This window comes from Harpia harpyja, chromosome Z, assembly GCF_026419915.1.
Source record: "Harpia harpyja isolate bHarHar1 chromosome Z, bHarHar1 primary haplotype, whole genome shotgun sequence".
Taxonomy (NCBI): domain Eukaryota; kingdom Metazoa; phylum Chordata; class Aves; order Accipitriformes; family Accipitridae; genus Harpia; species Harpia harpyja.
The window spans coordinates 86,596,471-86,612,706 of NC_068969.1; the positions used below are offsets into that span (position 1 = coordinate 86,596,471).

At 35.7% G+C, this 16,236-nt stretch overlaps 1 protein-coding gene across 4 annotated transcripts in view; it reads left to right on the forward strand.

Moving 5' to 3' along the window:
* The window catches only part of RFX3 (regulatory factor X3), a 131,598-nt gene extending 121,668 nt beyond the window's left edge, over positions 1 to 9,930 (forward strand). For all 4 annotated transcript variants that reach the window (XM_052776041.1, XM_052776040.1, XM_052776039.1 and 1 more), the window contains 2 exons: positions 2,035 to 2,077; positions 3,040 to 9,930. In XM_052776041.1, the coding sequence (XP_052632001.1) occupies positions 2,035 to 2,077; positions 3,040 to 3,278 (282 nt within the window). In that variant the 3' untranslated portion in view covers positions 3,279 to 9,930. The remainder of the gene's footprint in view (positions 1 to 2,034; positions 2,078 to 3,039) is intronic.
* The last annotated feature ends 6,306 nt before the right edge of the window (positions 9,931 to 16,236 follow it).

Below are 16,236 nucleotides of genomic sequence, written 5' to 3' on the forward strand. Positions count from 1 at the left end.
CACACAACAGTTTCAAACTTGTTTCATTGGTTTATTGTCAGAGTACTAAAATCACATTGCATTCTAACAACCAATTATTTCCAAATGACCTTGCTTCTTTACAAATCTGCATACAGATTCATGTGCACAGTTCGAAAAATGTTGATCAACGTACAACCTTTTCCAGTTTTTGAGAACTGAATATTTTATGTGAAAATTAAAAAAGAACAGAGTAATACAAAAGTGTTGCTTACATGGATCTGTTTACATGTATTTGCACTCGTTTTGAATTCCCACACAAATGTTAACACAAGTGAGCTGAGTACCCCCGTTCACTTGAGAAGGATGGCTTAAGTGCAGAATTTTGGCTTGTGTGATACTGTTCACGTACATGTAATAAAACCAGCACAGACATAGACGGAGGTTTGCAACGCAGTTGATTTTCATACATGTGTTTCAAAAACTGTTGGTTTAAAAAATAGAACAAGAGTCTCAATTCATAACCAGTTTTTTATACTCATCTATGGCATCTGCAAGGCAAAGTTTATCTCATCCCTCTTTTTTCCCAGTAGTTCATCTAACCTTTTATTTTGAGTGAGAGGGTGAGGAACGCAGGACTTGTCATCAAAGAATTGCACTTCAAAAGTGCTGGAAAATGGATATATTTGAAAATATGCTAGATAGTTAATGGGACAGATTTGTTACATTTTTACACTTGGGAGTCACTGTATCATAGTCTGTTACCGATAAATTGCAGGTCATTTTGCGAGTTGATTTGGCATCAGGCATCATTCTTCTCTCAAGATATATTGATAGGCTCATTAAATACTATAAATAGATGCTGTACTTACAAGAGAAATTGGAAATATCTCAGCTTTATTTGTCAAATGATTTTATATCATGTGGCATGATGTGTTTCAGAAAGACTAAATAACAGTGTTTCTGCTTAGTGACCCACCAATGGTATATTTGCTTCATCTCTTTCTTATATTTGCAGTAAGGTACTACAGAAGTATACAGTTACTACATTCTTGTCTTCTTAACAGACTTTGCATGTTTTAGACACAAATGTAGTGTAGGGTCATCTAAAAAGTTTATGTAGACTGAAGATGGAGATACTATGAGGAAGTAAGTAACCCAAAACTTTTGGAGGTGAGAGGGGCAGAACAGAAGTAGTAAATGCCCATTAAATGCATGTCTTCTCATGTTTCTGTGTATTCAATGACTGTGACTGAAATAAAATGAGGAAATCTAAGACTATGGTCTGACAAACAGTGTAAGACAGTATAAACCGGTGTTGCAGCTGAGAAAAGCATTCTCAATTTTCTCCCAGCTTTGGACACAGGTATTGGCAAAATTCTCCTGAAAAAAGAAGGGTATCATCATTTGTGGTTAGAAATGTATTTATCTAAATAATGTACTCCTTTCATTTGAGATTCATTGATGGCATTTTGCTCTGCCGATTCTTATTTAAGAGAAACTTAGAGGATTCAGGGAAGCAAAGGGAGAAAGGTTGTACATCTAGCTTGTAAGCAACATTTTTTAAAAGGTCTTTTTTTGATGTAAGTAAATCAGTTACCAGATTGTAACCCTTTCTCAGCAGGGCCTTTCATCTACCTTACAGGTAGATTTGCAACACTGTGACACACCGTCATTTTTGTTCCAGCACCATTAAAGTTGTATCTGGGAAATTTTAAAAAGAGCTTTTTGTTAAAATATTGGCAGTTCAGAGCGGGTATCTGTCATAATTTATGGCTTTATACAACACAGAAATAGCTCACTTCAAGCAACAAAGGCCCTGATGAAGTAACCTTGAAAAGTTTGTACTTCCCCATTTTAATTTTTCAGGGTTTACTTAGTGATAATTGTCTTAATAAGCACAAGACTAGGATGGAATGGAAAATTAATTGCTGTACTATGGATGTGGTTGCAGCCAAGATCCTGCGTTTGAATGCTAGCCTCAAACCAGTGGAGCACAGATCTGCTCCGTCACAGATACTCTAAGTTCACATTTGCCTAAGACTGTGTCCAGTTTTTTTATTGTTTATTTTGCAGTTTGGCGATTTAAATGCTGTGTCCCCTGGAAATATGGATAAAGGTAAGCATTTAAATCTCTCCAGCGTATAATTCTGTATAGAGCTAATGTGTCTCTTTGAGCAAAACAAGTCCTTATGTTTTAAAAAAACAGTAAAACAGAATTTAGAGCTGTATCATGCTTTAAAGTGCATGTATATGTTATATGGATACGTTAATATATTATTTGGATACAATAAGCTATCTATGTAATATGCAGCTTATAATAATGACTAGAATATTGTAGGTTTGTTTTAAAATAATATATTTTAAAGATGTTTACTATTGACACAAGAAATTTTTACACAGGTTTTAGTTGTATCTGATAGGACAGAGGAGGGTAACAGCTGTGGGAAGAAAGACAGGAGTATGCTTATGTATGTTTATCTGTAGTAAATATTTTACTAAGTGAAGAAGGCAGAATTGCATGCAAGTAGTTGTCAGATAACTTGACAGTGAAGAGGACAGAAAGAAATGAGTTCCTTATAACCTCTTCATGCCATATTTTGACATACATTCTTATACTGACTAGTTGAGTGATTTGGGGTGATTTGACCCCAGATCACTCAACTAGTGAGTATAAGAATGTATGTCAAAATTTGGGGTCAAGTCACCCCAAATCTTTTCACCTCAGTTTCCCTATCTGTAACTAAGAGTAACAACTCTTTTGTTCATCAAGTGTTAGAGATAAGAGGCATTTTGCAATATGAAGTTAACATTGTCAGAAATCGTTTTTGAGATTGCAATTGTTTTTTCCACACACTGTATCAGCAGTGTGTAACTCAAGTGATCAACACTGAGAGTCTGTTTACCTATTTGAGATAATCATTGACTTTTTCCATTAAAATTTTATATTTTTATTTTGTGCTTTATCAGATTGCTAGTCTTCCCTGTATTTTTGTATTTCAACTATTATTTGCAAAATCAAGGCCCTTGTATTAGAATTTTTTCCCTTCATGCTAGTTTCATGGTGGTTTGTTTGTGCAGATGAGGGCAGCGAAGTAGAAAGTGAAATAGATGAAGAGCTGGATGAAAATGGAGAGCCACAAGCCAAGAGGGAGAAAACAGAGCTAAACCAGGCATTCCAGGTTGGCTGCATGCAGCCAGTGCTTGAGAGTGGAGTACAGCAGAACCTCCTGAACCCAATTCATAATGAGCACATTGTTTCAACTACTCAGACTATCCGACAATGCAGTGCTACTGGAAATACATATACTGCGGTCTAATATGAAACCTTGCCCACTGACACACACCCCATTACATTAGCCCTTTGGGTTTAATCTGAAAAAAAAATAAAGAGAATAAGTCTGAAGGTCGACTGTTGTCAAATTTTAGCTGTGCTGAACATTATTTTATTGGAGTTGTTAAATGGAATGGGTGTATGTATTTTGCCAGATCTGTTTAAATAAAAAAAGAGATTTTTTGTAAACAGAATTGTTTTACATTGGCCGCTCAATATGAAGAGTTTTCTTAGTATCAAATGCAAGGAAGATTTTTGCAAAGCTTAATGTTAATGTTTTTGTCGTCTTATAATAATTTAAATTTTTTCATAGTTTTTTAAAAATATTTTAATGTTAATTATTAGTTACAATGATTATTTCATATAGATAAGTTTTTAATTAGATGCACTTCTGTGAAATATCAAAAGAACTATTTTCTTTGATTTACACTGGAGGCATACTTATTTGACAGCAGATGTATCAAATTTGTTATAAAAGGTGCTTTTCATTGGACAACAAGAAGACACTATTTTGATAAAATTGTGAGCATTCAGGGGGAATTTTTGTAATAATGCTGGAGGGTTGGGAAGATCTCGTAGTTTCTTTCTGTGAGCAAGAAGCAAGTTCAAACGGCAGAATTTTAACAGAATGTGGTAATATGTATGTCATAAACATACCTAATTATCTGACCATCATGTAAACAATGCAAACTTCCTTTAAAATCAACAGTTCCAGATATTATTTGCATACCAGTTCCTCTGTTTTGAAGACTACTGATTCTATATGTGGGGCCACTCAACAGGTGCTTTTGGCTGTTGAGTGGTACTGTAGTTATTAGAAACTGAAGCTAAAAAAGAAATGACTTTATTATTATTATTATTATTAATTTTAAGTGTACGTGCTACTTATGCTGAACTGGACATACAGGAAAACATTCCATTTGGATGACTTTCTTCTGTTCCAGGTCTTTTCCTACTAGTGGTTCAATCTGCTGCTCTTAGAAAAGATGATTTATAGAATGCAAGGAATGTAGCAACCTGCATCATTTTCCTTTCAAAAATATTTCCTTGTTGTTAAAGTGGATTTAAATTTTTACAAAAATTAGATAAGGCAGTGTAACTGGCACACCTCACTTGTACTTATTCCCAATTGTGTAGAATTTGAATAGGTGGCTAGATGGACCATTGCCATTTAAGAATGTACATCAGGGATCATTGTACCTCGGCTATTACATGGTGCCTTAAACAGAACTGAAGCTAAGACTTAGTACTTTTTGTTATTCTTAACTCTTAAATTAATTCAACAAGGTGTGCCTGTCATTTTCAAAATCCCTAAGAAGTAAGGACAGGTTACATAGCCTTCAAAAGAATAAAAGGATTTTTTTATTATTAAATGATTTTAATATCCCTCTTAGAATGACAATAAACCTATTTTTTCTGATTTCTAGCTGGATTTCACTTTATTACAAATAAAATTTGCTTGGGAATTTGGAAAGCAAAACTAGCTTTAATACCAACTTCAAATGTCAAAATAGATTGACCATAGTCCCAAGCATGATTATATATTTTCTAAAACCTTGCCTACTTTTAATTTTAAAAATTAAAAAGAAATAAATGAGCAGGTACATAATGCAGTGCATGTTTTCAATTTCTATATTTTGTGGGGTATCAGCCAGATATTACATTTTAATCATTAAATAATGACAGTTTATAGAGACCATATTAATTGACATTAAACAACTCAAATTTTTCTTCTTAAACATTTCATTATGCAGACACATGAATTTGCTACACTAAAATTGTGGAAATAAATAAGCCAAAAGGTGAAGGAGAGCACAAAAATATCAACTTTACAGAAAAGACTGTGTAAGAAAATTAGGGATTATTTTATTTTGGTTTATCTAGTGTGTCTGAAAATGACTTTAAAGTCATATATACCAAATGGGAGAAGAGCATGTAAAATGAACAGCGTATTTATAGCAAACAAGTTTGTTGCTAGAGTTTACATACGCTCCAAATACAGGTGCACATCAACTAAAATGTCCTAACATTATTGGTGTACAAAATTAAATTCTAATTCCTTTGCAGAATTGGGAGGTGAACCCATCCTGCTCATTCTATGTAGTCATAATTCCTACTAATGTCAGTAGATGGCTTTTGCCTCAGTAAAAAGTGGAAGTGAGGTTTATATTCATTATTTCTACACTCATAAATGCACTGAATCTCATTATAGATTTTGTTCTCACATATATCGCTCAGTGTGTCCTGATTTTGCCTTGGAAATCAGCACATCTGTACCCTTCACCAAAAATGCTAAAACTAAGCTGTGATAAATATTTACTCCCCTTCATTGTGCATTATAAGATGTTTACAAGTAAAATAAAGTGAAATAATTCAACTTTTTTTTCATTTTCAGCTTTTTTTAATACTGTAGTACTTGTTTCAATTTTTTTGTTGATGGACCTATAATGTTTTCTTATTATTGTCCTTTCTTGGTTTAATGTTGGATTTGTTGTTGCTGAGAAAAGAGTATGATTGTAATAGGTAAATCTAGATTGCTAAAAAAGGTGGGACCTGAGTATCTTTCATTATTTAGCTCCCCACTCCACTCAGTTGTTCAGTGTTCACAAAGTGCAAAACAAAACTGAACAAAAATCTGAATACAAAAATGGAATGTATTTCATAGCTTCTAAAAACAATGAGTTATCAAAACAAATTGGAACTATCCCAGGTTCAGAAAACTGAATGGAGTCTGTATTCCTATGCTTAAATTCTAAAGATTTTACCAGAGTTTTTTAGAACTATGTTACTGTAAGCTGCGTTGTATACTTACAGATTTAGGGGGTCTTCTGTTTTATTTTTACATTTACTAAAATTTTAATCAAACACTTAGATAAAACATTTTGCACACTCTTGCTATTTAATAGTTGGGGGTTAGTAATCATTAAACTACAGAGATACGAATACCTCAGTCCATATTCTGTAATGTGTAGCATGCGGTTGCATTGCCATACCAGCTCCGAAGTCTATTGTTAGTGCTCTGGAGAGGTGTAGCATGTATCCACAGGGTAGACATTATGAGAGTTGACATGGTTTATGTGTTTTATCTAATCTTGACATGGAATCCAAAATAATTATTTTAGAGGCATTTCCCTCATTAGCACAAATGGCACAGTGAACAGTGTCGGGGAATGGGTATTGTTGAACTACCTTTTCAAAACACAGGGCCCAATTTTCAAAAGTTTTATATTTATTAAAATTTGTTGGTACATTTTCATCTTTCTCATGCTAAATCAGTTTTAAAGCTTTTTTTTTTTCTGTTTTCAATTATTATTTCTGTGTTTTCCTCTTGTACTGCAGCATGCTCTAGGCACCTTCTTTTAAAAAAAGTTCCATAAAAATTTGGAAAACAGATTTTAAATTATTTACCTATAAAATGATGATTTACAGCATTACTGCCTTTAGTTCAAAAATAAGAAAACAGATAATGTTCTGTCATTCAGGAATGTATAGGTCTATATAAAAATATAATTTAAAGTAAGGTATTTTTAAATACCAGGAACACTTCTTTTGTTCACCTTGTTTTCTCTAGGACAAATGATCTGCTATCTTTGTCATTCTCACTAACTGACATCTGCACTGTTTAGAAAAAATTTTATATTAGCGATGCACTGCTATCCAATTTAATGCAGAATGTTTTTACAAGATGAAAACAACCATTGATAGCCATAAAAGTGCTGATGAAAAATAGATTTATTAGTAATATAACTATACAACAATAATTTTTTAGTTTAAAACATTCATTTGAGAGAGCAGTATGAATTTCTGAAAATTGGGCCCTTGTCTCTAACAGGACATCCTCTTTGTATATGGTTTAAAACAAATCAATAAATGGAATTATAGTATCTCTGCTAATTTGTTTGGTGATTTGAGACAAACAAATAATAAAAACTGGAATAGAAGCATAAACACAGTGCTTAGTTCTAGTATTAGAAAATTAATTTGATATAATGCCTTGCATTAACCCTTTGAGCATTGTAAGTAACATGATGGGAACAAAGCTTTTTAGATAATTTAATTAGTCCATTGAGCATATACTTTGAAATAGCTGATAGTGTTGTAGAATTTTTTAAAATTATGTTTGAAGTAAATACTTGCATACTATACGGGGATGGTTTTGTTATAGGAGGCTCAATAGATGTAGGCAAAATATGCACTGCCATTGACATATACTGTCTAATAGAAAACAGTATTTCAGCTCCCTTGTTTTCATAATTGCATAAATATATAAAGAAAATCAAACATGTTTCTACATATATGAAGTTGTCTACTTTAAGATGCCTTTAGAAGATAAAGGTTTAGAAAATGTATTTAGACTATTTTGAAAATCTCCCGAGGTAGGTTAGTATTGGAATACTCTGGTACTGTAAAAGAGAATCTTTAGGATTAAAAGAAGGCTTAATGAAGAAGAATAAATTTTGCAGAATATTTGATATGTTTGCATTGAAATTTTTGGCAGTGTTTTTGATAAACAAGAACAAAAAGTGCACACTCATGTTGATATTCCTTTTAAAACTCAGTCACTGCAATAATGACTAGCTAAAAGATGAAGTTATTTTATACATCTTCATCTACAGGGGTACAGTTTGGGTGGCCCTTATTGAATGTCAGAATTTTACAAGCAACCTAGAAATTGCACAAGCCTTTTGCCATTTTAAAGAGCCCCTTTGTTCTTATGAATACTGCTTACAAAAGCAAGGGAGCAAGTGTAGTAGCAAGTAGAGATTCTTTGAACTTACAGATAGAAATGCCACCTTACTAAGTGAGAGTACAATACATTTTCTACTGGTTTCTTGCAATATCAATCAGTCAGCAAACGCTAAGTGCAGCTGTACTTATTTAAGTCTAGCTGAGGGAAAAAAAAGGGTCTCATTTTAAGTTATTTAATGGAATTATGTCAGTAGTATAGTGCAAATAAGTTGTAAACATTTTTAGTCAGTTAATGCAAAATCATGCATAATTAACATAAATGCAATACTCAAAGGGTTTTAATTTAACAACTTTTTTTATTCATAATTTACTGTAAATGCTTCTGAGTTTGCATGCCTTGATCATTGCTGCTAGTGATTTTATGTGCCAGTAGACCTGAGTTTGATTTACCAGTTTAACTAAGAAATAGTAAAAGCCACTTACAAAGTGACTGCCTAGTGTTTGTTTGAAGTAAAATATGCCTTAGTTTGAAAATGATCATTTTAACTCTTGTTTTATTCTGATTTTTTTTTTTTCCTGTTGAAAAATTAAATTAGCATTTTAAGATTGGAAGCCCTGAGTAGTTAATTATTTGGTAAGAACTGTTCTTATAGATTGCTCATTAAGGCTGAAATTCACTGTAGAAAAGAAGGCCCGGAACAAGCCTATGAGCATCAAATGAGCCTCACTTAAATCTAAATCAGGAAAATGTTCTTTATATGTTCTTAAGCACTTTCTTGATTATGGTGCAAACATGTTACAGGAGTTTTCAGTTCTGGATGAATTTTACTCTTAAATAATAAATGTCTCTGTGAGAGGAATTTAGGCTTTGGAGGAACAACCTCGCATGGATTGGTATTTACCAGGAACTCAGTTCAGTTGTTTTTGACTCACTGATACCAGCAAGAGATTTTTACACGAAGAATACTTAAAGGGTTCCCCAAATAAAGTTTCCTTCAATACAATATTAAAGTGATTGCCTTGTGTTTAAACATGAAATATCCATCTTAAAGTAACCCAATTAAGCAATTTAAAATATGCTAGGAAAATATCACTTTGTACCAAAGCAAGTTGCCCATTTCCACTCATCTTCACTGAAAATTTGGATTTACAGTTAATAATCAATGAGGCTGTTAAACTTTGAGTGCCTTTCAAAAACTTGGAAAATTGTGCCTGAGGTGGTAAACTTTAATTAGGTTAATTCTAGAGCTACCAATCAGTAATTTTGTCATCACTCAGGGCTTTCTTACCTTCTAGGAAACTTCTTTTGTTGCATTTATTTTATACTGTATTTTTTTTAAGTGCCATCATTTAAATTTCACTTAGTAAGTGGCAGATTACATTATTCAGTCCCACAGCACAGAAACATCATAACACTAGGACATATTCAAACTTTTATTTTCCAGTTGACTGAATATATTATGTAAATGAGGTAAGCAACTTTTTGTAGATTGTATGTGTGAGATAATGTAATGTTCTTTTCCAGTTTTTGGACTACAGTTGAATATACTTTTTAATTATTTAAAGAAAACATCTTTACAGAATAACGTGATGGTTTTTTTTGTATAATGTATTTGATTTTGTAAATACGTATTTCCTGATGTGATTTTTGTGAGAAATGCTAAATCTTTTAGTATATCATGTCCTCTCAAAACTGGCAGGAGCTAAATAATAGTTTGTGGGCAATTTGTATTGTGTACTGTACAATAACTGGGGAACTTTTATAATTATAAAAATATATATTAACTTTTAGTGTGTTGTTTAAAAAAAATGACTGGAACATACTAAAGACAGTAGGATTTTTCTGAATATTTCAGACTTGAACTCAGGCTAGCTTTCTTGTGTTTTTCAAAACGAAATTGTGTCTTGTCTTTTAAAATCAATAAATTTGTTTTCTTGTTACAAACATATCTGAATTGCTCCAGTTTTTATATAGCCAGATATTTTGGATTCTGGTACTATTGATTTTAAGAGAAAAAATATTTCAACTTATGCCTTTTAAATAAGACTGCAATTTTTTATTTAGCAGCAACAGAACCAAGTAACGACTGTGTCTCAGACTGCAAAAGAAACTAGTATTTTGAAGTATCAATTCAACTAAGTAGCTGTCACATTCCCAGTAAATACAGACAGTAATATACTTATTAATTTCAAAATTAACAATAATATCCCATTACAGATTTAGCTAGTTAACAGATGTCAGTGAAGGGGCATGCAGATTTTGGCCTCCAGGAATTAGCGTTGTCAATTCATTACCAGCAGAACCTACTTCTGCAAGTTCTGCCCTAAATATTCTGCAGTGTGCTAATGCATTGGATGTTTTGGCAGTTTCACAAAACATAGACAAAGGCCTAATCTTATCGGATCATATATCTTATGGGTCTGTAGTATGTGTTGCAGGCACTGTTTCATATAAAGAAATGCAGAATGTTATTTTAAACAGGGAGGAGCCACCGAGTAATAGATGCTAGAACATCAAAATGACTATTGGATACCAAGATTAAAACGGGTATTTCACACAAAACAGTGGTAAAGATAGAGAAGCTGCATCCTAAAGCTTATTCTTCTTGGGAAGTTCAGCTGTACATTATGGTCCAGTCATTGCCTTGCCTTTAATTTCAAATAAAGACCAAAAGCTTATTAGAGTAGAACGCTGGTTCCTGCAATGCATCCTATCAAACAAGACTATAAATTTTCTACACCAGTGACCAGCCACACCTGTGTTTACAGAATACTCCTAATTGGTTTGCTAATCAAGACTAAGACTTCATTTCCTAGCTGGTGTCTTGCTGAGACTGAATAGGTCTTGCTCCAGCACACACGCACAAGAAAACAGTCTGTAGAGGGACATCTCCCTCTAGAGGGATCTCATGCCAACTAACAGTTGATAGAGCCAACAGGCCACATTACTCATTTTCCACTGACAGTGTTATGAGGAAGACCCTGCAGAATTCAACCTCTGCTGCTGTTGATATTAATTAAAGTGGTTTAGTCAGTTAACCAATGGAAATTTAGTTCAGCATCCCAAAGTACTACAATCCAGACCTCAAACCATGAAGCATAGCTGAAGTGCAGGAGAAATTCGGAAATACTGGGTACTGTAAGAAAACACCAGTGTAAGAAGGGTTATAAGTGAAGCTTATTTTTATTATTCCGTAAGGGCATTTTCTGCACGATGTTAATGATATCAGATAAGTAAGATACATTCTATATCGAATTATTTTAAGTGCATTTAATTTGACTTACCTGAAGCATTCATTTCAATTCTGTAAAATGTCGTACAGCCTGAAGCAATCCAATGTGCAGCAGTTGTTTAGTTCCATATCAAGGTCTATGCCAAAAGCCATCTGAAGTACAAGCCAGTTATTTTCCCACAAAAGCATCTGACCAAGGCAAGGAGGAAACCTTGATCCATTTTTAGCACTGTTAACAGTATGCTAAAGTTTTTATTCTGACTTGATTCTGCTGATCTCATTCCAAATTTCGCTAAATCCCATTGTATGTGTTCTTCCCCAATACCTGAATTAACCTAACCAGTAGGACTTTATTCAAAAAACAGAACAACCCCTCCTTGACCACAGTGTGTTGCTGATGACAGTTTATTCAAAGCAATTTTATAGCAGAACTGTTCTAGTAAGAATCACTGTGCATATAATTTTCCACTGGCACACTGAGCACACAAAAGCTGCTGCTTTCATTATGAGAGTTTAGGCAGACATAGCAGGTCAGCACTTACTTAGTAACTAGTAGTTAATAAATCAGACATACTTTCAGAGACCTAGCTGGAAACGGCATAAAAAAATTGCTGTCTCAAGCTGTTCTCTCTTTGCTGCTGGATGTTGCCTTTCCCCACAATGGAGCCACACTAATAGATGGTGTCCTGGCACAGTTCTGGTTTAGCCACCTTTGCTTAAACTGCTGCTAAAAGTGGTCTGTACTAATGTCTCTGCTGCTGGAGACATTTGTTGGTTAGGAAGTTCTGACAACTTGCTGAAAGCACCAGAGTGCTCAGATTCTTTATCTTCTTTCATGAAGTATTACTGGCACAAGCATATTTACAATACTTGAGTTGTTAAAGCACAGTTTAAGAGAGCTACTGGTAGTATTATTGTGAACAGGCATATCTATAGTATGCTCTTTATAAGAAGGGTTCATGAACTGGTCCTTTGTGGAAGCTGTAATTTGAGGTTGTATTGTCTTCCACCACTATTGAAAGACTGCAGGAACAGCTGAAGAAGCTGCTATAACAACACATTAATTGAAGTTTGGGTCACAAAGAATTGTGTAGTTGCAACACAGGCATTGAATTTACTGGGCCGTGTGAGTGACAAGGTGACTTTTGCTCAGAACAGTAGCAATCATTTTGTCCTTTTATTTCCCTGGTTTTCAACAGTTTCTGATGCCTAAGAAAAGTTTAGACTCTCCTCCTTCCCCCAGTTTCACCCAAGAAAGCCAAACAGCCAAAATCAAAAGGTGCAGTAAGTAACATAGCAAGGAAATGGGACAGCCCTAGCCTGGAAAGCCCACTTTCACCAACAAAGGGAGTCTTGGAGCTAAAGTAGTATGGCATGCTCTTCAGGTGATTGATGGATCTTTTCACCAGCTTCAGGGTCACAGAAGAAGGACTTCTATCTGGGATCCACCAATGACCAGCATGATATCAAAGTCATTTCAGATTGATAGCATGACATAGCAAGTAGGAAAGCTGTCACTTTGATGTTGCTTAACTGTTGGAGTAATGCTCCCACCTAACTCAAGGATCTCATCTCTGCGTGAAAGAGACATCCCGAAGCACTGCTTGTTTCAGAGCTCAGACAGAGCTGCCTGATGCTTTCTCTCACATTTGTTAGGTGCAGCTGTCTCCTTGCTATAGGATCAAGGCAGACTTCTCTGAAAGGACTTTGACAGCGTGTGAGTATTATGGTCACAGATGTGACACACAATAGCTTTTGCAACCATACTTATCCTCAAAGCTTTAAAAGGTGTATTTTTTCCACAGGAAGGAAATGCTGAATAGTTCTGAAGTTACTTTGGCTGTATGTGTGAAATACAAAACCATTTTATCCACAAATATGGCTAATCATCACCACATAAAAGACAGCATTCCCTTCCTTTGGACTTCTGGTAGAGGGTCCATTTTGTGGGTCTTTGGAAAGCATGATCCTTCTATCTCCATCCACTTATTTTGGCAAATCCAAATCAAATTCATGCTTCTACTACACCAACTGCATTACAGGTAGACAAGAGAATGTCTTGTTGTAGGATGTTTCTGCTGAAAAAACTGCCAAAATATCTAACTATGCTGAATAATGTACCACAGTTCAGCTTTTTTATCCTTTTCCTATAAAAGGGAATTTAATGGATTTAAAATTCCTGCAAGTTTGGGTGGACTTTTTAAAAAAAATAAAAAAAGTGGTCAAGTAGCTAATCCATTACAGACAAAGCTTGTCGCGATGTCTGGAAGAGAAGGAACTTTTCTCATTTAACTCCACCAGATCCTATATACCTTTAAACCCACTAAGCAGGATCGTAACTGTAGTCGCTCTTTAAAAGCAATGGGGCTCTGAAGACACAGCAGTCCAACTGGAAAAGACTGTGAAATTCAAACCTAGTTCTGTGTTACAGGACTTGTCACATTCCGAGGTGGGTTTTGTAATCGACAATTCATGCAGCTGGCAAATGGACAGGATATGCCTGCAGAACGAATGCTGGTTATCTGTTCCACCCTTCAGTGTCAAAGAAGAGGCATAACAATAGTATTTAATAGAATATATTGTCGCACCACTAGATGTAAATTTGATTCAGATTTCTAAGTATAAAATACTTGGCTTTAGCAAGAGATACTGAAACTTAGTGCTTATACTATTAGTGAAGAACTAGTTGGTAGCATTAATTTCATAGCTACTGATACTGCTGCCTTTGCTGATAGCCAATGAAAGACAAAACTGGATTAAAAATTGTTTTCCTATTACTTCCACAGATCAATTTTGAAACAAAAATGGTGCATTCTACACAATAAAGCATTCGCAGTGAGGTAGCAGTTTCAGGTGAGCAACATCTTGAATAGTGTTTCCAGTCAAATTTTGGTGGAATTCATCATATGAGGGATATAGTAGTACACAGTTTGAGCAATAACCCTTGAAGTTATTTCCTCAGATTCTTGAATAATACTGTAGTTTAAAGAGATTGATGGAAATCTGGATGGAAAATGATCAGGAAGTACGGAAGCAGAACATAACTTAGAGAGCTGGTTGAAAGTTTGTTCTTTGATGATTCATGTAACAATTCAAGATGTGCATTAAAGGCTAAAAGGAATAATCAAAATTTCCTGTCTTCTGTAGTCCCAGCTCACCCTAGCTGTTATCACTCAAACTTTTAGGAATACAGGTAGTTTTTTTCAGATACATTGTCCTCTTGTTAGACTTGATAATTAAAATTACTTTATGCCCTCAGAAAATACATTTGCCCTGTATATGTTTGGCAAAGGGCTGTAACACAGAATTATGTCAGACCTCTTCCACCCATGCCCATCCCCTCCCCCCCAAAAAATGCACATATATTTGCTTCAGGAAGCAACCTTGCTACATCACACTCACTATTGCAGCCAAAAACTACTGTACTGGAGCCACAGCCATGTAGCTGTTCAATGATTTAGTGGTGGCGCCTGAAGCTAAAAAGGAAGCAAGGCTGCAAGTTGAAACTGAGGTGGTAGAAGCAGCAGTGACTATTGCCCAAAGTGGACAGGCCTCTTCTGTGGGACACTATTCACCCCTTATGGGTGTGGGAAGTAGTAATGCTGTTGAGGACTAGGTGGTCAGTGGCACACCTCTACTGAAGTGAGGTAGTCATCCCGTACAGATACTGGTATAAAAAAGATACTCTTCTGTCTCCCTGTATGTGTGAAAATAATTTACGCCTCCAAACTACCCTTGCCACCTTCTTTTTCACAGCATTGTGAAAAACAGCAACATCCTGCCTGTTGCTCCATTTTATTACTGGTGTGTCATGAGGCGCTTTCATCTAGGAAAGGCATATCTATCTGCATGACACTTTCCTGCTTATCCACTGTGCTTCTACAACTCTTAGTCTGGCATTGGCCCTATATTTCAGCTACCTATAGATATTTTCTTCTAGGCTCAACAAATGCAGTCTTTCCTTACTTGTATTTATTCAACCTTTCACTGCAATGATGAATTTGACAGCCCAGAAATCCCCATTCTTTGGCCTAGGTGTTAGTTAAGTGGCTGTGGAGTTGGCTTTGGGTATATGCAATCCAGCTGAGTGCCAAAGCACTTACTGTGTGCCGTAAGCTATGCACAAACACTTGATGGCATGTGCAGACTGCCTTATTCCTCCTTCATACAGGGGTAAATAACATCGAACTCCTTCATAGAAGAATCAAGAGGTGATACTTCATTTTTGTGCTCAGAAAGGGTAATTAAATCCAGGCAGAGAACTGTGCTACCGGAGGACAGAATTGTGTTGTCTTTATAGACAAACCATCCCAGTCATTAGTGCAAACCCAGGTTCAGCAACACACATGCCACTTCAGTACATTTTGTGGCTTAAGTGGCTCAGAGGAACACGTCTCTCTGTAGTTGGGAGGTCACCTCTTTGTAGAACAAGACAGTCCTTTGGACACAGTTGACGTGGGTACATGCGCTTCCTTTCCAGCCAGGCAGGATAGCCCAACTCACCACCTGGGCCCAGAGAACATTACTGACGTACATATTACAATAACGTCTGGAAACTCAATAAGCTGGGGCCCTTTTAAACTTTACACAGTCCTTTTAAACTCAGAGCACTTCTCAAATATTCATTAATTTACCTTCACAGCATCTCTTTGACACAGAGGCATACAAACTAAAGTAACCGGTGGGATTTTTTTTTTTTCCCCTTTTAGCGGCGCGTGAGGAGAGGGGGGGGGGGCGGCAGCAAACCAAGCCCAACAAAACCAACCAACCAAAAAAACCCCAAAACAAACAAAAAAAAAAGACCAGGGAAAACTTTTATGGCAAAACAGCGACACCTACTGCTTAATGTTACAGTTGCACCCTTACGCTCTTCGAAAGTAAAGCAGAGGGGGAAACGCCGGGGAGGGAAAAGCCAAATTGCCAGCGGTTCAGCGAACCTTCTCCTTCAATCCCTGCTACCGACTTCCAGCCCCGGGGCCAGCGCGAGACCTGCCCGGCCGCCCGCGCGCGCGCGCACGGCCC